The sequence below is a fragment of the Ipomoea nil genome, unplaced genomic scaffold, assembly GCF_001879475.1.
Source record: "Ipomoea nil cultivar Tokyo-kokei standard unplaced genomic scaffold, Asagao_1.1 scaffold1026, whole genome shotgun sequence".
NCBI lineage: Eukaryota > Viridiplantae > Streptophyta > Magnoliopsida > Solanales > Convolvulaceae > Ipomoea > Ipomoea nil.
Window position 1 is genome coordinate 2,661,038 of NW_017617454.1, and position 27,277 is coordinate 2,688,314.

The 27,277-nt window shown below is 32.0% G+C and overlaps 2 protein-coding genes across 2 annotated transcripts; one reads left to right on the forward strand and one right to left on the reverse strand.

Annotated features, from left to right (window-relative positions):
* Window positions 1–5,327: 5,327 nt before the first annotated feature.
* On the reverse strand, window positions 5,328–6,532 carry LOC109180164 (protein MIZU-KUSSEI 1-like). Its single transcript, XM_019329646.1, has one exon. It carries the CDS (start codon window positions 6,504–6,506, stop codon window positions 5,778–5,780), a length of 729 nt encoding a protein of 242 aa, XP_019185191.1. The 5' UTR covers window positions 6,507–6,532; the 3' UTR covers window positions 5,328–5,777.
* A 13,070-nt stretch (window positions 6,533–19,602) lies between these two features.
* On the forward strand, window positions 19,603–20,904 carry LOC109180457 (putative clathrin assembly protein At4g40080). Its single transcript, XM_019330056.1, has 2 exons — window positions 19,603–20,769; window positions 20,886–20,904. Exon 1 carries the CDS (start codon window positions 19,701–19,703, stop codon window positions 20,745–20,747), a length of 1,047 nt encoding a protein of 348 aa, XP_019185601.1. The 5' UTR covers window positions 19,603–19,700; the 3' UTR covers window positions 20,748–20,769; window positions 20,886–20,904.
* The last annotated feature ends 6,373 nt before the right edge of the window (window positions 20,905–27,277 follow it).

The following is a 27,277-nucleotide window of genomic DNA, read 5'->3' on the forward strand; positions in this document are numbered from 1 at the left end:
TGGAAACCTGAAAAATGTTTTCAAAAAAAATATTTCTAGAAAATAACTCATTTTTTGAAAAATATTTTAATTTTTTGATGTTTGGCTTAATATAAAAAAACTATCTTTTTCTGTTTGACTGAAAGTTAAGAAATTACATTTTTTTTAATGTTCGATTCATTTTCTTGAAAATGAACATATTATTTGTTATAATAATAATAATAATAATAATAATAATAATAATAATAATAATAATAATAATAATAATATATGGTGATGGTGGTGTTGTAGTGGTGGTGGTGGCTTAGGAAAAGACTAAAAGTGGAATGACACATAAATTTAAAACCATAATAAGAATTAACTCATTCTTCCATTAGGCTGAACCCCAACCCTAAGGGCCCCCCACACCCCGACCCGACAGCTCATTTGGGAGGATGTAAATCATGGTAACTCAACTGAACATGAACCACAGAGGCTAGAAGAATTAACTCATTAGACCAAAGAAGAGCAGGGAGATGTTATGTTAAATATACCGAAATACTCTCATGTTAATTATATTTTAAACATATTTGTTGACGGATGATCAAAAATGGTCATGCTGCAATAATAATGTTATGACCAATGGGGTGTTCTATGTTAGCCATGTTATTATTATTTCTATTATATAGTTGTTATAATTATATTAGAATAAGTCAATAGTCTACTAGTCTAACTAGCCTACTGTATAGGAGTAGTTTACGTTAGACTCATCTGTTTAGTATTCTATTGTAATCTGTTCAGATCTGAATCAACGATTATCATTCTCATCTGGTATCAGCCAACCAGGTCGATTCTCTCTCCAAAAAATCCCCCACCCTCACCGAAAAACATCAACCACCGTACGCTGCCATGTCGAGTGACTCGTCGGAGAGGACTGTGACTGCCGCCGGTGGCGCGTCTCCGACCTCCGGCTCCAATCCTCTGTCCGGAGCGCATCACTTCGTGTCAATCAAATTGACAATGCGCAATTTCCTCTTTTGGAGGACTCAGCTAGTACCGTTTCTCCGTGGCCAAGACTTGCTGGGGTTTGTGGATGGCGAAATCCCATGCCCACCGCCGGTCATCACCGCTCCGCCAGTTTCCGGTCAGTCCGCGACCGCATCCGCCACCCCGACTCCGATCCCGAATCCTGAGTATAAGGCGTGGATCAAACAAGACCAAGCGATCTTGTCTCTGCTTATCTCATCTCTCTCGGATGAGGTAATGCATTTAGCGGTAGGACGTGCGACGTCCCAGGAAGTATGGGAATCCATCACCACGGCTTTGAGCAGTTCCACTCGCGCGCGTTGTTTAAGTCTCCTCGGCCAATTCCATTCTTTACGCCAAGGAAGCAGTACGGCAGCTAAGTATCTTGGCCGTGCGCAAATATTAGTGGAGAATATTGCGTTAGCCGGACGGCCAATTTCTCTTGATGAACAGAATCTGTTAAAAAAAAAAACAAAAGTAGAATGACATCTATAAATTTAGGGCAAAAAGAAAAAAAGAAGAAAAGAATTAACTCTTTTTATTTAGTGTTGTCATCTATATATGCCTATATTTTTAGTATATATACCCCTATTATAGTGTATTACTTTTAATTATAAAATAATATATAATTAATATTTATACATATTTAAGGAAAAATATAAAATATTTACAAATATGCTCCATTATGGCATTATATTGTTTCTATATTACACATTTTTTTTCTTTGTTTTATGTTTTACATTTTAACTATTGTTTCATTACTGATCTCGTACCGTGCCATATTTCCCGTGCTACATAATTAAACATTTTTTTTTTTTATAGTTTTCAATTATAATTAAGCCTATAATGACTAAGAATGATTTCCATATTTATTAGTCAGGAAACAAACATGCATTAGAAGATTTGGCAGCTATGAATCGAACTGCGGTCGTGATCTTTATTCTATTTGTTGTCTGATCTTATGTCATAATCAAACATTTGTACATGCATTTATATCCAATAAGCTTACCCTGCCGGCCAATATTATTTGGATTTTATTTTAGCCAACTCACAATTGAAGTGAGTTTATTTACGAAGTATTTATTTATTTATTTGTGGATCGGAGAATGTAAAGAAGGGTATTCAAATCTTTTGCAACAAATATCTTCCTCGAAATAATGTGATACGTTATGAGTTATATTATTAACAAGCTACCCATAATTACCAAGTGGCTTGTGGTTTATTGGTATCAGATTGCTCTCCTATATGAGAGGTTTAGATTTTGAGCCTCAGTGTAGGCATAGATTGGGTGAGTATCCTCCTTTTCACTTAAAATAAATTACCCATGGTTGGAAGGCATAGATTGGGTGAGTATCCTCCTTTTCACTTAAAATAAATTACCCATGGTTGGATGGAATTACAATTTCATTCTCATATAATTTTGAAGGCAAACAAATTCCTTTGTTTGGTTGGAGGGTGAAATTTTTTCGTTTTCATTGAATTAGAATCCCATGTCCCCCTTGATACTTCAATTTTATGAATTTTAAGAAGAAAAAAAAAATAACTTTGAGACTCTGTTTTAAAAAAAAAAAAAAAAAAACACCTAAAATTGATGTTTAACATCTCTATTTTGAATATAGCGTGTCTTCTTCTTATACTCTCAAAACAGAACGTCAATCAGTAGGCCAACCACAATCAAATATGTTTTCTCAAAACTCCCTAATCTATTTTATTGCTTTTGTTATGCAGTTCTATAATTTATTTACAACTAGTTATATAAATTTTCAAAAACAAAATTTGAATTTGGTCAATTACGATTTATAATAATAATAATAATAACAACAACAACAACAATAATAAGTATAGACATTTTAGATTTTATACTACTTATTCCCTTTCAATTCCATGTATACAAACATTGAAATTGCAATTCTTAGTAATTCTATTCAAGCAAACTAAACACTAGAATTTAAATTATCAATTTATTTTCACATTATTATTCATCCCCCATAAAATTACAATTTCATTCCCATCTAATTCCCTCCCTCCAACCAACATTTCTCCTTCACAACCCTTTATATCTAATGAGTTTAGACTTTAGAGTGCTCTCAACGTATTTTTAAAGCGACACTTTTTCAAAAATATTAGATAACTAATATAATTATATATATATATATATATATATATATATATATAAATCTATATTGGGATTATAATATCGTGTATAATTATATATACTTTTTTTTTTTTGGTTATGTTATATCAAGTGTTATTATCACATATAAAATTAGAGGTGGTAAAATTTCGAGCTTGGGCAGATCTCGTACCGGGTCCAGACCGAGGTGAGCACTGATCAGGACCAGTCCAGGATAACCTGGAAAGGATAACCTGGAAAGGTCCCTAGTCGAGCCTCTTGTGGACCGGTATCGGGCTAGGCCGAATATATATATATATATATATATATATATATATATATATATATATATATATATATATATATATATATATATATATATAGAGAGAGAGAGAGAGAGAGAGAATTAGGTTATGGTGCGGTTAGAGTGCCCAGGTGCGGTTGTGCGATTTAATCTGGACCATTCATCTCGCTTAAATCAACGTTCAGAATTGTCAAAATTTTAAAAAAAAAAACGCGGTGGCAATTTTGTAATTTTTGCATGTAGGTCGAAATTAAGGTGAGCGGATCTGTGATTAATGTGCGTGGCGTTTGTGCTTAATGTGTGTGAGGTTGTGCTTAATGTGTGTGGGGTTTGTACTTAATGTGCGTGAGGTTGTGCTTAATGTCAATAGTTGTTGAAACTTAAAATCTGTGAGTTAATATATTAAAGTGCATGGGGTTTGTGCTTAATGTGCGTGAGGTTGTGCTTAATGTGTGTGGGGTTTGTACTTAATGTGCGTGAGGTTGTGCTTAAAGTCAATAGTTGTTGAAACTTAAAATATGTGAGTTAATATTTAAAGTGCGTAGGGTTTGTGCTTAATGTGCGTGAGGTTGTGCTTAATGTGTGTGGGTTTGTACTTAATATGCGTGAGGTTGTGCAGACGCTACTCATTTGTGTAGACGCTCTGTAGGCGCTATCTTCTTCACGACACGCGTTTTTTTAAAAATTTTTATTGATTTGAACCGTTGATCTAAATTTGATCAACAGCTCAGATCTAACCGCACAACCGCACGGGAAGCTATACCCGCACCTGAACCCTTCCCTATATATATATATATATATATATATATATATATATATATATATATATATATATATATATATATATATATATATATATATATATATATATATATATATATATATATATACTCACGCACACTTTTTTAAAGTTAATATTTTTGTTTAAAATAATATTTTAATCATTAATCTCAAAATAAAAAATTAATATGAGTTTCTACAAAATTAAAAATTTATAAGACTTTAATAACATTTGAACTTGTACTATTAAAATTTTTTATAAGACTTGAAATATTATTTGATAACTTATAAATATTATAAAGTGTATTATAATTTATAAAGCCCATACTAGATTTGCTCGGGACTTGACCCATACCTGAGCTGGTTAAGGACTCGGACTGTGCTCGGGCCGGGTCCTGGGTGGATTTCAAGCTGGACTCCGGGCTATTTTTTAAGACATGAACTAACCCTCTATAAGCCGGTTCATGTTTGGGCTAAACTAGACCTAAACCCGGTGAAGCCCAAACCCACATTTTTTAGGATTTATTTAGGACTGGTTCGACCTTGAACCAGATCGTAGATACCTCTAGGTAAAATACAATCAGGCAAATTATATCGTGTACCGCGGTGCATAATCGATTATGCACCGCGCATCAAAATAACGTTGTTTTATTTAATGGAAAAGAAACGGAATCCGCAAAAAAATAACTCTGTTCTTCAGTTTCATTTTGTATACACTGCAGTTTCAGTTCAACACAACTACAGTTTCATTTCGATATAACTACAGTTTCAATCAATATTTATACACTCAAATATGTGAAAATGATATTTAATTTCATTTTATATACACTGTAGTTTCATTAAAACACAACTACATGATCATTTCGATATAATTAGAGCTTCATTGTACAATATACACTCAAATATGTGAAATGTTATTCCGTTTCATTTTATATATACTGCAGTTTCATTTCACCACAACTACAGTATCATTTTGATATAAGTGCAATTTCATTTGATAATATAAAAATAATACATGAGACAGTATCGGTTTAAATACAATATAGTGTCACTCCGTTAACACTGCGCGGTGCATAATCAATTATGTATCGTGGTGCACGATATAACGACACATACAATCAAGTACCCAGATTTATTGACATTATTGAAGTTTCTTCAATTATTAATACTTTAATTAAAAAGAGTACAACTTTTCAAGCTAGTTTTCTTCGGCTGCTAAAACACCCTCAAACAATATTTCCGGTGCCGGTGGAAAAGCCATGCAACAAAGCATGACTCAAAAAAGGGTACACGGCAAGTCAAGGGAAAACAATTCAATGACATGAAAGCCGAAAAAAATAAATCCCAACCCAAGATCCTCCATACTTTGACGGGACAAAGCATTTAGAAGAATATAGATCATAGTAACTCACTCTTAGCAGTTAAGGTCAAATGTTGGTGTTCACAGAATATCTGTCCACTTTGAATATAATTCTCCTCATATTGTTCTTGTAGAGTTTGGAACCTTAATCTCTTCTCCAAATACAACTTACCAACCCAGTGAGTCAAACATGTGCGGAGTAATTAATAACACCCTACATGCATGCATGCATGCCATCAATGCTGGCGCGACTGGAGAAAGAAGATGCCGAGTTCTTGACCGACATTACCGTCGGGATCAATCAAATGAAATGATTCCGATTCCGACGAACCATGAACTCTCTCAAATTTTCCTTTCAGGTACATGATATCATCTTTCCGGTTCAGATCTTGACCGTTGATGATTCCGGCGCCGACCACCACGGAACGCATCCTCTGCAGCACCTCCATGTCCGCTTTTCCCGGCCTGCGGCTCACCGCCAACCCGACTTTCCTCCCGTTGCAGTACATATTCCACACCGGCGTCGACAGAAGAGGCGTTCCCGGCGACCCGTTCCTCTTGCTCTCCAGCGCGATCCTCAGCACGCCGCCGCGCATTTCCCTGGCGAGGGTGGTGGTGGAGACGGCGAGCTCGAGGAGGAGGAGCGGGGCGGCGGCGGCGGAGGACTTGGAGCTTGTTTGGATGCAAAAGCTGACTTTTCCGCGGCGGTAGCCGAACAGAGTGCCGGTGATGGTGGTGGAGGAGGAAGAGATGTAGGGCGGTTGTTGTCGGCGTTGATAGTTGTCGGAGGTCTGACTGGAGTTTTCGTCGTCGGTATCTTCTTCGACGAAGGTGCAGTTGCAGCTGGGAATAAGGAACTCCATGATGGCACGGAGGAGCCGCCATGACCGGACCTGCTTTTGGCAATCCACGGTGGTAACTCCGGTGGAAATATTGGTGGCCGCCGCCGGATACGACTTGATCATTTTTGTAAGTATGATGGAAATGGGACTTGGCCAAATGGTGTGGAGGGTGGAGGTGGTTTATATAGTATTTTATTATTCTACAAAAAAATAAAAAAATAAAAAAAAAACTACTCAGCTCTTAGTAAATATTTTCGTTTTGCAGTGGATTAAAGTATTCAAGAAAATTTAAAAAGAATAATTAAGGATAAATAAATAAAATATAAACAAAAGGTGCTTTTTATGAATGGTGAAGTCCACGAGGGGCCATGGAATCTAAGGATGTAATGCTGCCAATTGATAATAATATATTTCACTTTTTATTTATTAATTTTTAATTTTTTTGGCATTGCAAAGAAAAGAATGGAGATCTAAGATGCGATCATACACAGTGTTGTCATATTATTAAATAATGTACATTTAATATATAAATAATGTACTTTTAGTACATTTAAAATATAAATTGTATTCAGAAAAAATATATTATTTGAATATTTAAAATATATTATTTTGTATAATATACATTCAATACAAGAATAATGTACTTTGTATTACAATTTATATGTCCACACAATAATTTGTTTCAAAGGTGGGATCAAATCATTACTGAATCCACAGCCCATCCAACAACTGAAATTAAAGGGAATTATACTCCGTATTTCTACTTTCTTACTTTTACTTTCTTATGTGACAATTGATGATTAGTTATCTCATTTTGTGGGTTCCAATGAAAATGCCACTATCAAAATTTTATGGGATGGATTAAAAATTGAGAGTAAAAATAGTATTTTCCTTTATGCAAAATGCCAGTTTTTCATGCCGGAATGATGACATTAAATTCCAACCTTTTAATTCTTAATTAATTTCATTAAGGTTAAGATCTAAGGAGTTAAACAAACTATGTTATAATTAGACATATTATAGGAAATTAACCAATTACCGATTTTTAGATTTCTACTGGACTAGCAACTATGATAAGCTGTTAAAATTGACAGCTTATATTATTAAACACTTAACTCAGTATAATTACTAATATATTAATTGTTTATCACTTCTAAAGCATAGCATCAGTGACGGGTTAGAGTGTAATTCAAACGTAAGACCTCAAATAATGTATACATATTACATAATATATAATCAGATTAATCATAGGCTACCATGGATCAGGGTTCACACTGCACTATGGACCCTGATTCATGTATTTGTGTTTTATATTATGACTTTTTGTGTCCTGTATGATGAAATTATGTACCTTATGAGTATGAATTCTGTAATGGAACAAATTAGTAATTGTATCTTATGTTAAGAATTTATGTGTTTTGTGTTCTGAAATTTTGTGCCTATGAATTGAATATAAATTATGTACCTAAATCATATTGGCAAAATAAGTAACTATATAACATGCATGTATATGTGTCTTGTGTTATGATCTTTTGTGTCTTGTGTTATAAAATTATGTACCTTACGAGTATAAATATTATACCTCGTCTTTTAAATGTAGCTGGGTCCAAATTACTATGATATGTGTCTTGTGTTGTGATTTTTTATGTTTTGTGTTATGAAATTATGTATCTTACAAATATGGTTTATGTATCTTGTTGTTTTAATCCATAGTCTATAATGCTATGTGGAACTGGTTCATATATGATATTAATTGCCACAAAAATGGTAGCTGCCTTTAATGTTGTGTGGAGCGCACTTACTTTAATCATTGACCGGACCACAAAATATTGAAAATTTGTAAAATGCGAATACCGTACCTTTATAGTAAGCAAAGTTTTTAATCATTAATGCCTTTAATAATAATTTTTTATTTTTTATTTTAAAGAAACCACCCCTACATATATAGTGCTTGAATACTCTAGACCTTGCATCACTCTTTTGTTTCCTCTATTGCTTTCTGATTATATATATAGCACCTTTAATTTATATACGGTCTCCCTCATTTTAGTGTTCAATCGAATTGATTTTTTATTTTATTTTGTTTATATATTTTCAGAAAAGAATTGAAGTATATTAATATTAATATTATACGGGGCAGTTACGTTTAAGTTTTGGACTGACATTAAGACGCTGGGATTGTATATGACAGGAAAAATAACAAAACGAATAACAACAAATTGCTTTATAGCCTGGTTTCTCACTACCTTTCTCCACTACTATTGTCCCTCATCACCTCTCCTTTTGTTGTATGTCTACTTTCTAAGGAGATGACAGGAGGGAAAATAAACTTTTTTGGGGGTATTTTTTTAATGTCTTTTTTCATCAACTTGTATTTGAGATTATTGCCTTTCAATTCTGGGCACTAGATGGTTAGAATGGGCATTTCACTCATTTGTAACATACAAGTTAAAGACATTGTAACAAAAATCATGTATTTCATTTAATCATTTTAACTGAAACTTTAAACATGTGTTATATTTATTGTTAGTAGTTTATTGGAGATAAAGGAGATGATTCTATTAGATGTGTTTTGAGTACTGTAAATTATGTATGTGTGTGTGTTCATACATACTTTCTTAACCTACTGGAGCACAAAGAGTCAATGTCCCCATACTTTTTTAATTTGAATATTACTTATTACTTCTTAAAGTTAAAAGTAATGACAAAGTGTGACAATACTCTTTAAAAGAATTTTAATATTTTCTTAAATAAAATGATGCTAACTCCTCTCACAAAATTAAAGTAGATTTCTTCTAAGAAATTCATTCTTCTGTATTTTTGTTATAAGAAGTTGCTATCTCGATCAATCATGAGTTTAGTGGTGTCTTTCTAATCGAAGACAAATCTTTTGAAGTAAAATTTGAGACAAGGCCTTGTAAAGTTGATGATACTTTTAGAAGATAGCCTTTAAGTAATGATTTATTGTTTGGTTCTTTTAAATTAATTACTATAATGAATGAGGGGAGGGAGCCGTCGACACAGAGACTAATTCTCTAGCTGAATTATAGGCACCTCTATTGGGTGGAATAATTGGTCTGGAGATTTAAGACTGTTCCATATATACCCAAAGCCAAGGATCGAACCCTTGACATTTTATGAAGGGATGGGGAGAAGATGGTGTTGAATAGATTTTTTAACAAATATAAAAACATATTCGAGTCTGCTCGAACTGAGCTTCAATTTGTAAATTTAAGCTAGAAAAGAGTTTCTTTGCGGTGAAAGTCTTTACGCTTACCTAATAAAATATGTAGCTAAATTTGATGATTATATTTGAAGTGTTTGTATGTGTAAGTATGGGATTAGTTGCACAATAAGAGTAAGGAAAATAAATGCAAAGTGACACAAAGATTTTTATATATAGTGGTTCGGAAGAACTTTTCTACTCAACTCTTCTACTCAACTCCAAAGAGGTTTCCACGGAGTATTTTGTGCACCAATACAAAGTGGCATGAATCCTTCATCATCTACCAGTTGACAATCCTTGAGATAAGGGTTAATATAATCACGAAGTTGTCCTATCATTCAATGTCTTATCAAAGAAACCAAAGATCACACACTAAGTCGCCTTGCTAGGATGATTTTCCAATTTCTTTTAATTTGACTAAAAGATGGTTGTAGTTGAGTGTTGGACTTAAGAAATCAAACAGATTTCTTTTCAACTTTGAAACTTGATTCAACAACATAGAGCTTTTCATAGTAACTAGAACACTTTGATAACAAGAGAGTTTTTTCATTGATTTTTCCCTCTTCTTCTAAGTTTGGAGGACTCCTTTTTTATACATGAGGAGAGGTTAACGCCAACTTCAATTTTAAACTTTCCAGTTGTCACTCTGCAAGTGATAGCTATCAACTCCAGTTCTTATTTATTTATTTAATTTAACATACTCAGTAATGTTTAAATTTATGTTGCAAGTTTATTTAATTAATTTTTAAATTTAATAATATTATTAAATTTATAATTATTAATTAAATTAAAATTTTATATTTATCAATAATATTATTATTAAATTTATAATTATTAATAACATTAGATCAATTTTATAATTATAATTACAATTATAATTTTTAGAATGATAATAAATAAAGAAATAATTAAAATATAGTGTAATAAAATGGTGAATCCCAAAAAATGAGAATTTTTAAAAAAAATAAATAATTTTTTTTTTTTTTTTGTAATTGAGTGAGATAATCAATAATGATATAAATACTGAAACTTACAAAAAATTAGAGAAATGATCTCAGCTTAAACTATTGAGAATGTTCTTAATTAACAAATACAACCGGCGACGACATCCGGGGAACGAATGGAGACAAATAGTGGTGTCAATTTTTCAGGTGATTTGCATTTAATTTGGTTCCACGTTATAAAATTTGCACCATTCTTTTTTTTCTTTTTTTTTTCTGCCTTTTTTTTTTTCTTGGGAAAATGGCACTTTTTCCCCCTAAGTTATATACTTATAGCAATTTTTCCTCTTGAATTATTTAAGTGGCTCTTTTTCCCCTTGAAATGTTAAATGGACATGTTTACCCTTAAAATAAATATTTCATTTATTTTTCTTCTCCAACAAATTATTACTATAATTTGGTTCAAACCAAACAGATACTATAGCAACCAAACCAAAATATTCCAATTACAATTTATAATCAAAACGCGATATTTATAGTTTATTAAAATCGCGAACCGGAATGGCCGGTTCATGTTCTGAACTGAAAAAATAAAATATATTTATTGTTGAATTTAGACTATTTTAAAATAAAAAATAAAATTTTAAAATAAAGACGATTCAAAATCGCGAACCGGATCCGGAACCGCCGGTTCACGGTTCATGATCCAGTTTTTTTATTCTTAAATTTAATAAATTGAAATCCAAATATTAAATTCTAGATCTAAATCATAACTGAAAACTTTTACTTCGATTGTTATAGTGTCTGGTTCAGTTCGAACTGAACCGTGGTAATCGTTACATATACGCAATAATTTGTTGGAGAAGTAAAATAAATAAAATGTTTACTTTAAGGGTAGAAATGTCAATTTAATATATTAGGAGGAAAAACCATCACTTTTAAAATAATTAAGGAGCCTAATGTGCTTACATAAATAATTGAGGGGGAAAAAGTGCTATAAACATATAACTTAAAGGGAAAAAGTGCCATTTTCCCTTTTTTCTTTTTCTTTTTTCTGCCTTCTCTTTCTTGTCTAGAGTTTGATAATAAGACCCCTTTGTTGACGCAGAGATAACGACACAACGTTACCTGCCACCCCAATCACTCCGTTCTCGGCAAATTATTACGTGGATCATAATAAAAAGTTTATTTTTAATATATTAAAAATACATTATTTGTGTATTGAATATACATTTACTACTGGAGATAAAATTTTCGACCACCTGAAAGTGATCTTAAATCAAGTTGAAAGTCTTGTTCCGACCATTTTTGGTATCCGAAAAAACCTTTGTTGCTATTTCTGACCACTTTTTGAATTTTTTGGTATCAACTTAATTTAAGATCGTTTTCAGGTGGTCGAAAATTTCATAATTTCCAGTAATGATTATACAAAATAATATATTTTTAATACTTAAATAGTATAATTTTTCTAAATATAATGTACATTTTTAATATACTCAAAGTACATTATTTATATATTAAATGTACATTATTTGATAATATAATTTATACAGTTATGTGAACTATGATCCACTCATAATCCACACAATAATGAATGCGGTTGTTGCAATCCCATCCCGTTCCATCCATCATAATATCAAAAATAATAATAATAATAATAATAATAATAATAATAATAATAATAAAATCTTGCCTTCACTTTTCGACCCAACAAAAATTATGCATACATTTTAGAATAATAAATGAGTTAATACCAAAAATCGTCCTCGACTATAGTGATTTTTCTCAATTTCGTCCTAAACGACTTTGGTGACCTAATATCGTCCCAGACTTTTGTGTTTCGCTCAATTTAGTCCTCCATTTGTTATTCCGTCAAATTGGTGTTAAATAAAGGGACAATTCAGTAATGTCAATATTGATCTCTCTTTACATTCAACTTGTGAAGTGCGAAATTCCTCTTTCTTGTACGAATTACTCCCGGACCTACAAATCAAATTTTATATTCGCAGTTTTAGGAGTAATTCGTAAAAAAAAAAAAGGGATTTCGCAGTTCACATGTCTATGAGTAAAGAGATGCCAATATTAAAATTACTGAATTGTCTATTTATTTAACACCAAATGGACAGAATAACAAATGATGAACTAAATTGAGCAAAAACACAAAAGTCTGGGACTAAATTGAGCGAAACACAAAAGTCTGGGACGATATTAGGTCACCAAAGTCGTTTAGGACGAAATTGAGAAAAACCACTATAGTCGAGGACGATTTTGTGTATTAACTCAATAATAAATGCACTTCATACTGTCGTAAATGTTTGAAATGAGACATTTATATATGTGGCAAAATATACCATGAATCAGAATATACCTTGCATTATAGACTCTGATCCAAAACAACATTCGTTTAATATATAATTATAACTTATTACAATTAACTATTATGTATCCATTATAATTAACATATTATTTACCTGTAAATAAATTGAAAGTATATAATATGTTAATTGTAAAAGGTACATAAATTTATTAATTGAAGGTACATAATAGTTAATTATAATAAGTAAACAATATGTTAACTACATGTATATAATATGTTAATTGAAATAAGTATATAATATGTTAACTGCAGTTATACAATATGAATGCTGTTTTGAATCAAAATCTACAATTTAAAGTGGACCGTGTTGCATGGTATAACAATTGTTGGGTCAGGTAGGTTATAGCAGTTATACTATGGATCCAGATCCATCTTGCAAGGTGAATCGAGTCTAAAATACACAATTTATAAACTAAAGGTTCACAATTTGAATTGTGAACATTTAGTAGGTAAATTGTTTATGTAAATTGAGAAAATTCAGTATGTAAAATTGTGAACATTCAGTATATAAATTATGAATATTCAATATATAAATTGTGTATTTTTGAACCCAATTCCACATAATAATTTGCCGATAGGTTAGCATGAGACCAAATAGGCGGAGACTTTTTTGAGCATACAACCAGGTTGAAGTGTTATTTTGGATCGGTATGCTGTGCATCCGTATGCACCTCCGTATGCACCATGGTGCATACGGATGCAGAAACGGCGCTATTTTATTAAAAACACGCATCCCACTTAAAAAAAAAATCAGTTTCGATTATGGAATTTTAGTTCATTGATTATGGATATTTAGACGTGAATCGAAACTGATTTTTTCATTCATGCTGGATATTTAGTTCATTCATTATGGATATTTAGTTCATTCATTCTGGAATTTTAGTTTATAGATTCTGGAATTTTAGTTCATTGATTCTGAATATATAGTTCAAATTATGCACAATATAATGTTGTTGCTGGAAACCGAAACTGATTTTTTTTTTTAAGTGAGACGCGCGTTTTTATAAAACGACGTCGTTTTTGCATCCGTATACACTATGCATAGTGCATACGGATGCACAGCATAATTTATATGTTATTTTGATGTGGTCTCATGTTTTGGGCTGCCTCACGCAATTCGGTATTGGACATCATAACAAAAGACATTACCTGCAATTAATTCAATCCAGCATAGCCCATTTCTCAACTCTATGTTAGAAAATAAAAATAAACACCTTAGCTTTATTGATAAGTTTATATAATATATATATATTTTTTTTTTTGTTTTTTTTGCACAGCCGAGTAGCTCTATCCATTGTCCTCACAACATAGTGACAAAACACCCCTGCTGGGAGGGAAAGACCTGTTGTGTCCACCATTAACATCTCTCATATCTTGGAACATCTTGACTACTAATGAAGCGGAATCCATTTCTAGTATCAACTTATAATGGCCTCTACTCTAAACCAATGTTGCAAAAATCGCGTCTAGGTGCTAGGCGCCATTGCACCGCCGCGAGGAACGGCCTCCGCGGCCGGCCGGTTCGGCGGATTTTTTTTTTTTTTTTTTTTTTTTAATGTCGGAAAAGTTTCGGAATGCATAACTTTTGACTCGGTTGTCCGTTTTGGTCAATTTTTTTTTCAAATCGCGTATTTTTTCGAGATCTATCCACCGCAAACAGCCAAAGGCAGTTTGGTCCACTAATTTCTCAAAAAAATGCTTCTTTAGCTCTTAATTTTAGTTTTTTATGTATTTAGATGGTTTAAACAATCTTTTGAACACTTTTACAACCACGTTCATAAATAGTTTCTAAGAAATAACTAGGGAAACCTTATATTTTATTACTAAATTTTAAAAATTTTAAATTTTAAATTTTATTTTTAATTAAAAAACAAATAAAAAAATAAAATAAAAAAATAAACCGGCGCCTAGGCGCTAGGCGCCCCCTTGGCGCCTAGGGGGCGCCTAGCGTGTTTTGCAACATTGCTCTAAACAAATTGGAGACGTTTTAGCATTGTCATTTGATGTATTTAATTGAATTTATAATATTTTTCATGTGTTTAGAAGTTTGGGCCCGTAGCGTTTACTTCACGAAACTGTTTTTTGCTTTCTGTTTTCTAATTTTTCAATTTTTTTTCTTGTTTTTATTTTTTTTATTTTTTTTATTTTTTTAATTCTGATCTCTGTTTTCTGTTTATATATAGAACTTATTTACTAACACTCATTTTTTCAATTTTATTTTTTGTAGACTAACGTTATGAAATTAACACAATAAATATATTTAAAATAAAATATTTTAGGATTTTTAGTTCTTATATTTAAAATATTTTAGGATATAGTTGGTTTAAATGAAATAAATATAATATTTACTTTTAAAGCTAATATATTAAGATTTTTACATTTGATATCCAAACTAAATTTATATTCGTATATAACATAACTAAAAACACATCCTAACCAATAACCTATTAAATTTATCTAAAATTTAGTTTAGATATTATTATTATTTTTTGAGTTAATATTTAAAATATTTTTGAATATATTCATTTGAATTGTGGCGATTTTGTTTTTAAGAACGATGGTCAATGATGGTCAGCTCTGGTCAATGATGATTTGCTTCTTAATTTTACCGGTGATTTAATAGTTACATGTAAATTGAACTTATTTGACCAATTTTTATAAGTTAGAGTGTTTAATTGTAACTTTTAAAATTTTAAAAATATAATTACTTTATTATGTGAAATTCAAGGACTTATTTGATTTTTTTTTCTTATTATTATCATAAGTAAGAGAAATAACTATTTTCTTCAAGTGTCTCCCTCTCGCTTTAAATAATAATAATAATAAATTTTTAATTATAAAATACTCACTCAGTCAAAAGGTATCGACAATTATTGAAATCATGTGCTAAATTTAAGGGTCTTTTTTATTATTAGTCAAAAGCAAACAAATTTCTGTAATGTTGTCTCCATCGTTATGAGAAGACTCGGCGCTTCTTGGATTGAATTCGCTGAATAGAGACGTGCATAATCAAGAGGATACTTAACACGCAAATGACGCAATGCATGAAAAGAACGATAAAAAATAAAAATAACATGAGGGAATGCGTATAAAGAAAATAAATGTGCAGTGAAATCAACTTCAATAATCGAGTTGGTTAAACAATTAGTTTGATAAGTACAATACATGTGAGCTGATTGTTAACCTTCTTAATATGATCATCTGATCTTTTGTCAACTAATTTCACGATGTAAACTTTCTCATAATTCAGTACTAATAGACTTGTCAATTCATCTTACTTAATACATGACGAATCACACCCGACCCCATCATAAAATAATATAAATTAATTTCTTAATTTTTCAGACAAAACTTAACTTATTAATTAACTTAAAATAAAATTATAAGATTTGTCATGAGAATTGTAACATAATGGTGGTTACTAGGATTGAGTAATATAAGCGTGATGCAATGCTTATGTGCTTCATTTATCATTTTTCTTGATTCTGGTTTTCAAATTATTAGCCAATTTGCATGTACGTTTTCTACGAGTTGTTGGGGCAACCCTTTCAAAACGATATTAAAACTATATATAGTACCAAAAAAAATAGATAATATGACTGTTCTAATATGCCATGGGGCACCCGCCACCCGGCCTTTATATATAAGTGAATTATATTCTATCATGATGTTTGTGACAATATTATAATAGATAATTATAATATAATATAAAGAAGGGAAATTTGCAAATTTCGTCCCCAAATTATAGGGTAATTGTAGAATTTGTTTTTGAGTGTTGGTCATGCTCATTTTTTGTCCCTAAGTTATCATTGGCGTTGCATTTTTTGTCCCTGAGTTAGACTAATTGTAGAATTCACCCCTGCGTGTTGATCATGCTCACTTTTTGTCCCTAAATTATCATTGGCGTTGCACTTTCGTCCTTGAGTTATACTAAAATTACAAATTTTGTCCTTAATCACTACTACATAAATGGTATACTATGTCACTTAATAGACAAAGGTTTTTTAAATAACCATTCTCTAATATATTTTGTTATACTACGTCACTTAATAGACGGCGATTTTTTTTTAAAATAATTGCCATATATACCATCATTATATTAATTTTGTTATGTCATACACTTTAAATAACCACCGACAGTTTTTTTTACACATAAACGCCGTTTTTTGAAGTGTCACGCGTGTAAGCGACTGTCGTTGTAAATATACACTTTCTACGGCGATTTGGAAACCACCATGTATGTTAACTATATACTGCAGTTATTTAAACAACCACCGTTTATTAAGTGACGTAGTATAATACAATATATTAGACGGTGGTTATTTAAAAAACCGTCGTCTATTAAGTAACATAGTATACCATTTATGTGGTAATGATTAGGGACGAAATTTGCAATTTTAGTATTACTCATGGACGGAAAGTGCGACGTCAATGATAACTAATTAGGGAAGAAAAGTGAACATGATCAACACTTAGGGACGAATCTTACAATTACCTGATAACTTATGAGCGAAAAGTGCAACGCCAATAATAATTTAGGGACAAAAAGTGAGTATGACCAACACTTAGAAACGAATTTTATAATTACTCTATAACTTAGGAACGAAAAATTTAATTTTTCTCTATAAACTATAAAGAGTTATTTTCATAATTATATCAATTGGATCGGAGCATGTCTTTAACATTTTAAAAGGAGTAATTTAAAATATTGAATGATTGATCCACTTTAACGTACATTAATGTTTTCTGGCCAAAAAAAAAAATCATAAATAACCATTTGAAAAATGCTATATGGTTAAGATGATACAATTTGTATGCCATATTTTAGTTATTTTAATTTGCGTGCTTGGGATTTAGGAACAAACAACATCTTTGGTTCGTAGAAAAAAATTGAAATAGCATTTTTTAGCCATCAATTATTCTAAATTGTCACATCTAGTCAATTATATATATATATATATATATATATATATATATATATATATATATAGTTGCCTAATTATATCGACTTTCATTTACTTGGCGAGCATAATCATCCATTTAAATTTATGTAATTTCATTGAGTAACATTGAAAACCAAAAATCTTACCCCAACATGTAATTTATTTTATTTTCTTATAACCTCTTTTCAATTAAATGATAAGTTACATGTTAACCATCATTATCTAAAATCTAAAAACATAATAAGTGTCAATACAAGTTATGTCCTTGATTTTTGTTCCTTTTTTATATGCTAATAAATATATACATTTTGCTTTAATTGTTGTACATTCATTTGCATTGGACAAAATCACCCTTACACCGTTATAACACCGTTAGTTTTTAATATATCTACCAATCTTACCATACACCTACATCTATCATATCTTTTTCCTATTTTTAATTATCATTTTATTAAAATTATCATATAACAATTAATTTAATTATAAATTATATTTTAATTAAATATTTATATGAATGTTAAATTATATATGTGTATCATATATATATATATATATATATATATATATATATATATATATTATTTGTGTATCCATATCAATATATCATATATGTGAGTCTTAGCTTAGTATTATTTGTAAATTATTATTATATAAAAATATAATTTATTATTATTATTTTTTTGTTTTGATTACTATATTATTCAAAAATATGATAATTCAAAAGTATCATCACTTTAAGAAATTGCAAAACATAATTTTAACTAATTTTTTAAATTTTGTTACTTACAAATATTTTAATATTGGGCATAAGTTTTCGCGCATCGCGCGTACAAAATGCTAGTTAAATAAATAAATAGTGAATGATAGAAATTTAAACAAATGACTAATGGTGACAAATAATTGAAAGTCAAGAATATAATAAAATAAAATTAAAATAATAATCACAAGGTTTTCAAGTGGTCTATTGGTCTTCTTGGTTTGATTCAATCAACTATCGGTAATCTAGTCTGACTTATTTCTTTTGTTGTCCTTTGTCAATTAAGGTTACAAGACAAGATTTACCTAGTACACACTCTCTGGTAGTAGTTACGGATTTCCATCGTCATTTAAAAAAAAAAAAATCAAAGAAATAAGACTAGATGTGGTAATTTCATAATAGTTGAGAACTAAAAAGGAATTTGCTATAGGTTGTTGAAAACAATTAGTATAAAGTATCAAATATTTCAACATAATAAATATATGTGAAGGTAATATAGGAAACCATGTTATTGTTCTTTTTTGTTTTATTTTGTTACTTATATGGCTTGCAAGTGTGCAATTGACTTTTTTTTTTATTTGTTATTTTATTATTATTATATTTATAATATAAAATGCAAGTTGAATTAGTTTTGAAATTGAGAAAGTATTGCATGGATGTAAAAAAAAAAAAAAAAAAAAAGTAAAGAATTTTTAAATTTAATGATGTGAAAGTAGATTCTTATCCCAAATACTGTCTACTAAACTATTGCGTTAAGTCCGTGCAGGTTGTGAAAGTGGATTCTATTTTTAAGAGTGAGAGAGTATTCAAGGGACAAAGATAACGAGAATATTTTTTTTAAAAAAAAAAAGCCTAAAAACAAAGACAAGATAAAGCGTTTTTTTTTTTTATTTCATAATAATTTAATAGGTAAGTGAATAGTGATGATGATTAGCAATATAGTCTGCCGTTTTATCTGACTTTCTTCTAAAAATTCTCAATTTATGAAAATCTTCTTGCCATCTCAACAACTCCACCTTTCTCCTCATTTCTCTCTCTCTCTCTGAAACTCTCTCCCTTCACATTCTTCATTCATGGGGAGAATTACAAACCTACGAGATCTCATCGGAGTCGTGAAAGATAAAGCCTCCCAATCCAAACTCGCCTTAGTGTCGAAACCCAGCACTCTGTCTCTCCGCCTGGCAGTCCTGCGCGTCACCGCCCACTCGCCAAACGCGCCGCCAGATGACCGCTACCTCTCATCTCTCCTCTCCCTCGGTGACAACTCACGCGCCATCGCCTCCACCCTCATCTGTGCTCTCATGGACCGCCTCCACCGCACCGGGGACTCCATCGTCGCCCTGAAGTGCCTCCTCACAATCCACCACGTCATCAAACGCGGGCCCTTCATCCTCCAAGACCAGCTCTCCATCTTCCCCGCCGCCGGCGGCCGCAACTACCTCAAACTCTCCGCCTTCCGCGACGGCGCCACCGCCTCCTCCTGGATGCTCTCCGCCTGGGTCCGATTCTACGCGCGCTACCTCGAGACTTTACTCTTCGCTTCACGGGTATCGGGCTACTTCCTCTGCTCATCTTCTTGCAGCGCCGCCAAAGATAAACAGATGGAAAAGCTCACATCGCTCATGAACTCGGATTTAATCAGAGACGTTAATTCATTGATCGGATTGATGGAAGAGATGTGCAAAGCACCCGATTCCCTCCTCTTGGAAGGTAACAAATTGTTGTACGAGGTTGTCGGATTATTATCCAACGATTATATGTCCTTAACCAACGAGTTATTACCGAGACTCGGCGAGTTGAAGGAGAGACTCGGCCGCTTAAGCTTCGCCGACTCGGTCGAGTTGGGTTGTGATTTGAAGAGACTCGAAGATTGTAAAGAGAGATTATCCGGTCTGTTCACCGTGGCAAAGCCGCCGGTTCAGAATCTGTGGAGTTTGGTTCAAAACTTGAGAGAAAGAATTGAGATTTGTAGAGATGGGAGATTGCTGACTTTTGGGACGACGGAAAGCAAGTCGGCTCGGTTCGACCACCGAGTCTCCAAATTCTGCAACTCGGTCCGGTTTTCTTCCGGAAAGTATGATCAAATCAACAAGTTTGCTCTTGTAGTTGTGGAACCATGATCACAATTACATGTGGAAATATTTTTGTTCCAAAAAATTTAAATTTCTAACTCCAAGGGCACCACGATCTGGTCGGTCTAAGAGAACATTGAGAGGATACTGTGAAACAAGAAAGTTAAAAAGGACATTTATATAGAATATAATAGGATAACATAGCATATGTTATTTTAATTGGTACGAAATCATTGAAACCAGTAGATATTACATTTTTTTAGGTAAATATGTTAAGTTTGTTTTTTTTTTTTTTTTTTTTTTTTTAGGTAAATATGTTAAGTTTGTTTTTTTTTTTTTTTTTTTTTTTTTTTTTTTTTTTGAGTTCTCTCTATTTATTTGATTGGTTTGTATGATACTCTCATTTGTCTTGTTTGTAGTATTTAATTTTTGTAATAATGTTTAATATATAAACAAAGTTTTGTTGTAATAAAATTGTAAGGATGAAAAAAATAATAATGAATGTGTTGGCTTGAATTGAGCAAAGGGCGAATATTGGACCGTTACGTTACATTGGCATATAGGGAAAAGTTAATAAAGAGCAGAGTTGGTGGACCACAAAAGCTCCGTCAGTGGAGCAGACTCTTTCCCCCAAGAAGGTGGAAGATTGTGTTGTATCCAATCCGACAAAGGGACAAATTAAAGGTGTTTTACCGTTGTGGAATACCGTTGAAACACACAAACAAACTATAAACACACCCACTTGAGGAAAATGTGAATTTACTTTTTTTTTTTAGGAAAATGTGAATCTACTTAAACATTATATGTTACAATAAATTAGCACCAGCAATATAATCCCTTGTACAAGTTTTAATCATTGCTTGCCTAGCTGCATGCTGGACAACTTAATTTCAAAGTTACGACTAAATTTATCCTTAACATTGCTATTCAATATAATGATCCTAAACTTTGTAGTCGAGTGATTTTAATTTAATTAATATAATAATAATTGATGGAGTAATAGGAAATGATTCCAGCTCAACGATTCAACAATCAAAGAAATTTATTAGATTTCAATTTTAACACCTCAATAAACGGACCAAACTCAGAAATATAAAATAACAAAATTATTGAACCATATCTAAGCACGTTTGTAATGTCATCGCAGTGAGAATCTTGGAGTAGAAATAAGAGAATGTAATGCAAAGATATCAAGGCATGCCGCTCGTATTATGCTACATTTTGCATACCTATTAGAGCATGTTTGGTTAACGGAATGAATTTTGAGAGAATATGAATGTTATTTCATAGGGGATGGAATAAGTAATGAATAGAACATGAATTATATTCTATTGTTTGGTTCGATAAAGAAATAGACTTTATGAAGCTATTCCAGTGTTTGGTTGGTTTAAGAAATAGAAATGGAATGTATTTTTAAAAGACATAAATAGTTAATTAAATACCCCTGTACAAAATATATAAATAATAATAATAATAATGATTATTATTATTATTACATAATATATATATATATATATATATATATATATATATATATATATATATATATATATTACGACCCTGTTTGGTAAAAAATTGGTCTATAGGTTAATTTTGACTTATTTGACCACTATTAATTGTTTGATTTAGTTAAAATATTATAAGTGTTTGGTTAATTAGCTTTTTGCAACTCCAAAATGCTAAAATTCAAAAAAGCTACTCCAAGCAACTTTTTCAATTAGTTTTTTAAGAAAAGAAATTATATCAAACAGCTATCAGCTAACAGCTAATTTACCAAATACTTTTCTACAACAGCTAATGTTATCAATTAATTATACCATCTAATTAACACAATCAGCTAACAGTTATCAGCCAAAAACCATTTACCAAACAGGGCCTACATCTTTTGTTGGGAATTGCAATGACACGATGGTCACTTTGATTTTTATATTACTTATTCCATTTCAATCCAAATACCTACCAAACACTTACATTGTAATAGCAATTACTTTGCAATGTAATTCTTTGACTAGTGAAACTACATTGTTTTGTTGGGGGAATTACAATTCTGTCCTTTATTGGAATTGGAATTCATACACTCCCCATGAGAATCCCAATTCAACAGCAGCGGGGAAAAGAAAAGGTAGGAAAATGATTAAATTGCCTTTGATTATTATTATTATTATATAAAGACATTTTAATCTTCATATGACTTCTTCTATTCACATTCCAAATAATTCTATTTCTTCTTACCAACTAATATAAATTCAATTCATATTTTATTTCCACATTATTCTTTTTCCTTAAAATCACAATTAGGGTGTGTTTGGAAACCTGGAAAATGAGTTCTGAAAATCATTTTCCAAGTTTCCAGTGTTTGGATATGCCTGGAAAATCAAGTCAACGGAAATCATTTTTCGTTGACTTTGGAAAATAGGCTTGTTTTGGAGGAAAATGACTTCCCTTTTTTTGGGGGGGAAGTCATTTTCCAACTTTTACACCAACATCACACCACCACCAACATCATCAACACCATACCACCATCACCACCACTATTGCCGCCGCCACCACCACTATACCCCCGCCACCATCACACCACCACCACAACCACCACAAATACCGCAACCACTACCACCACCACCACCACCATACCACCGCCACCATCGCCGCCGCCACCACCACCACACCACCGCTGCCGCCACCACCACCACCATACCACCGCAACCACCGTCGCCGCCACCACTACCACCATACCACCGTCGCCGCCATCACCACCATACCACCGCAACCACCGCCACCATACCACCGCAACCACCGTCGCCGCCACCACCACCATACCACTACAACCACTGTCGCCGCTACCACCGCCACCACCACCATACCACCACAACCACCATCGCCGCCACCACTACCACCATACCACCGCCACCGCCATCACCACCATACCACCGCCACCACCACCACACCACCGCCATCACACCGCCACCACCGTCGCCGCCACCACCACCATACCACCGCCGCCGCCACCACCACCATACCACCGCAACCACCGTCGCCGCCACCACCACCACCACCATCGCAACCACACGACCACTGCCACCACCGTCATACTACCACCACCATCACACCAACACCACTACCGTCGTCGCCGCCACCATACTACCGCAACCACCGTCGCCGCTGCCACCATCATACCACCGCAACCACCGCCACCACCATCACACCGCCGCCGCGCCACCTCCACGACCATACCACCGCAACCACCACCGTCGCCACCACCACCATACCACCGCCACCACACCACCACCGTCATACCACCACCAATTATTATTATTATTATTATTATTATTATTATTATTATTATTATTATTATTATTATTATTATTATTATTATTATTATTATAACGAATAACACCACTACCACTACACCACCACCACCACCATAATATTTTTGATATGTTATTAGTTTTTTTTTTTTTTTGAAAAACATAGCTATTTTTTATTATATTTAAAATTAATATTATATTATTATATATTATTATACATGTTGTAATATTTTAAATAAAATAATTAAAATGTTTAATTATACAATTCTACTCATTTTTCAGAAAATGAACCAAACACAGAAAAACAGTTTTCCATAATGCAACCAAACACTGGAAAGGAAAATGTTTTCCAAAAAATGACTCATTTTCCAGAAAACATTTTCCAAAAGTCATTTTCCTGCTTTCCAAACGGACCCTTAATTCCTCATAATTTCCTCCTCCAAACAAATCAGATGTGTAGGTGAGTACTTAAATGCATCCTGCGTTTCTTGAAGAGTACGACGATTACTACTTAAGGTATCACCTAATTAATTAGCGCAATTTGATCGATCGCACCAGCAGGTATCCATGTTATTTGGTACATATATAGCTGCATGTTTCACTGTATTCTTAACCATAATTGATAGTCCCAACCGTTTCTTGGTCGTTTCAGCATCCTCTTCAAAGATTCATTATTATTGGATGGCATCTTCTCAAATACATTTTATAAGCATTAATAATTATTGTCACATTCACTGAAATTTGTAAATGACTTGCAAATCAAGAAATCAAGAAGTTTCACCAAGAAAAGATAGTTTACGAATTAATACGTACATTTTAAATAATGATGAAGGTTACTAAAAGTGTTTTATTCAATTGAAATAAAATTTTATTTTGTTTAAGTATAATATTGTAAGAAGTTTATGAGAGAGGACTAGAAATTTCAATTTGGGACAAGAAGTTTGAATGATTGAATTACATATTTCGTCATCTTTATTAATGGTTGAATGATAAAATTTTAATTTTAAATAAACAATTAATTATGACAATCAAATAAAAGTCAAGAATGTAATGTGACAAAATTTTAAAAAAGATTAAATGTGACAATATTACAATAATCGAATGCTGCCCAATTTTGATTTTAATTTAATTGGTAGTTTCAACTAGCAATTATTTTAATTAAGGAGGAAGGTTTATTCATAAAGACAAGGATGTACAAAATCTAAAGCAAAATAACTTGCAAATCTTTACATTTCCCCTCAAGAAAACACGTAATCTTACAGATAAAAGAACGGGGCAGGTTGGTTTGCAAGTTATTCTAGAGATTCCAGGGATCACAGACGGATTGCAGCCGATAGTGTAGTGTAGATCAGCCATGCTTTATTTAATGCACGTTTTTTTTTTTCTGTATAAAAAATAAAAAGTAATAAAAATAATTTTTTTTTCTATCTACTAATATGTACTAAATATATAATAACTATATCTAATATATACTTATATACTAATTAATATTCCTGCATTCCGTTTAGGGACGAAGCTAGAAAATTTTGTGAGTGGGGACGAAGTTTAAATAACGTTAGAAATGTCAATTACAAAATATCAAACAGTCATAATAAGATTAAAATACAAAATACATTATAAATTACAATAGAATGTTTTTGATACATTACATGATATATAGTTAGAGTCGGAGCCAAAAGTATACTTAAGTGGGGTGACAATGTGAAAATATTTATGACAACATATGAAACGTAATAAATTAGATAAAATAATTTTAATAATACTATATTCATAAATACGTTTTAATTTTTTTTTAGTTAGATCAACTTTAAGTTTTTCAAAATTAATTCGAATACAATGAAGTATAATATAAACTTGTATATTACACATTAATTGAATGATTCATAAAAAGTAGACTAAAAGAATATTTACTTTATTAATTAAATGATTTATAAAAGTAGACTAAACAAATATTTATCTTGGGAAGGAATGAAAAGAGATAAAATAAACATGTGAAGATAAGAAAAATGTTGTTAATGAGATTTGAACCTTGACCGCTTTCTTAACATAAAAAAGTAAAATTTAACCAACTAAGCTACTCAAACTATCAACAATTTAAACATAAATATTTATTTTATATAATATCTAATGCTATATATATATATATATATATATATATATATATATATATATATATATATATATATATATATATATAAAGGGGTGGGTGGGCTGTGTGGGGGCTGCTACCCCCACTGCCCCCACGTACACTAGCTTCGTCCCTAATTCCGTCGTTATAAACTTTAATAACGGAATATTCCGTTAACTATTTATTATTCTTAACTAACTCATTGATTTTCATAAGGAAAGTATAAGGTTCGAACCCCATCCCAATAAGAGTTAGCATAATTGTTAAACATATACTATTAATATGTTATTAGAGTGTGTCAGAAAAAAAACATACGATATAAAATTTAACATGAACTTTGGTCAATTAATTAGTCAACCTATATACATAGCATTCAAAGTTGAGCATCAAATATTACAAATAATAACCTTGAAAATCATTTTATTGCATTTTTTAAAACAAATCTAGGTTAATTTTTTATTTTCCGTTTTATTAATCTTCTTTTGATGGTTTAGAACAAGACTAAATATTTTATTTATACTTTTGCATTAAGGTCTATCATTTACGATTTAGATTTAAAATTTAGCTTTTGATTTAATTTTATAAAATGACCAAGTCACACATTTAGTTGTTAAAGGTTGCATATTTAAATCTAACAGATCTATCGAAATTTTACAGATATAAGGTTGGGATTGATTTTTATTTCTCTCCTATGGCACCAATCCAAAGAGCAACGCACTCGCAAATGACGTTAATTAACTGTCTCTCGGGCTTAAGATTGGACGCTAGGTCCGACTCACTCCTAAAGACCTTGGTTGGTTCCGAAGATGATAGTGTCTACTTAGGTGTCTCTAGTGCCAGTCAAACCACTCATGTTCCTAGGATGGGGAACTGACACGCGCGAACCAGATCAACCCCCGCCATGTCGGCTAAGGCGTTCTTGCGCGTGCGAAGAACATTCGTTTTGTGACTCGGTCATTTCGACATATCTCAGGTTTGATTGCATAAAGGGAAATGGTAAAACAAGTAGAAACTAGGAACGCGTGCTTTTCATAGCGTTCCCTACAGGTGATGCCAATGACGATTTTGTCAGAACCCGGTCTACCATAAACCGAGTTTGGAAGTACAGAATGAGGGTACAAAAATACAATAAGCTAATATCAATA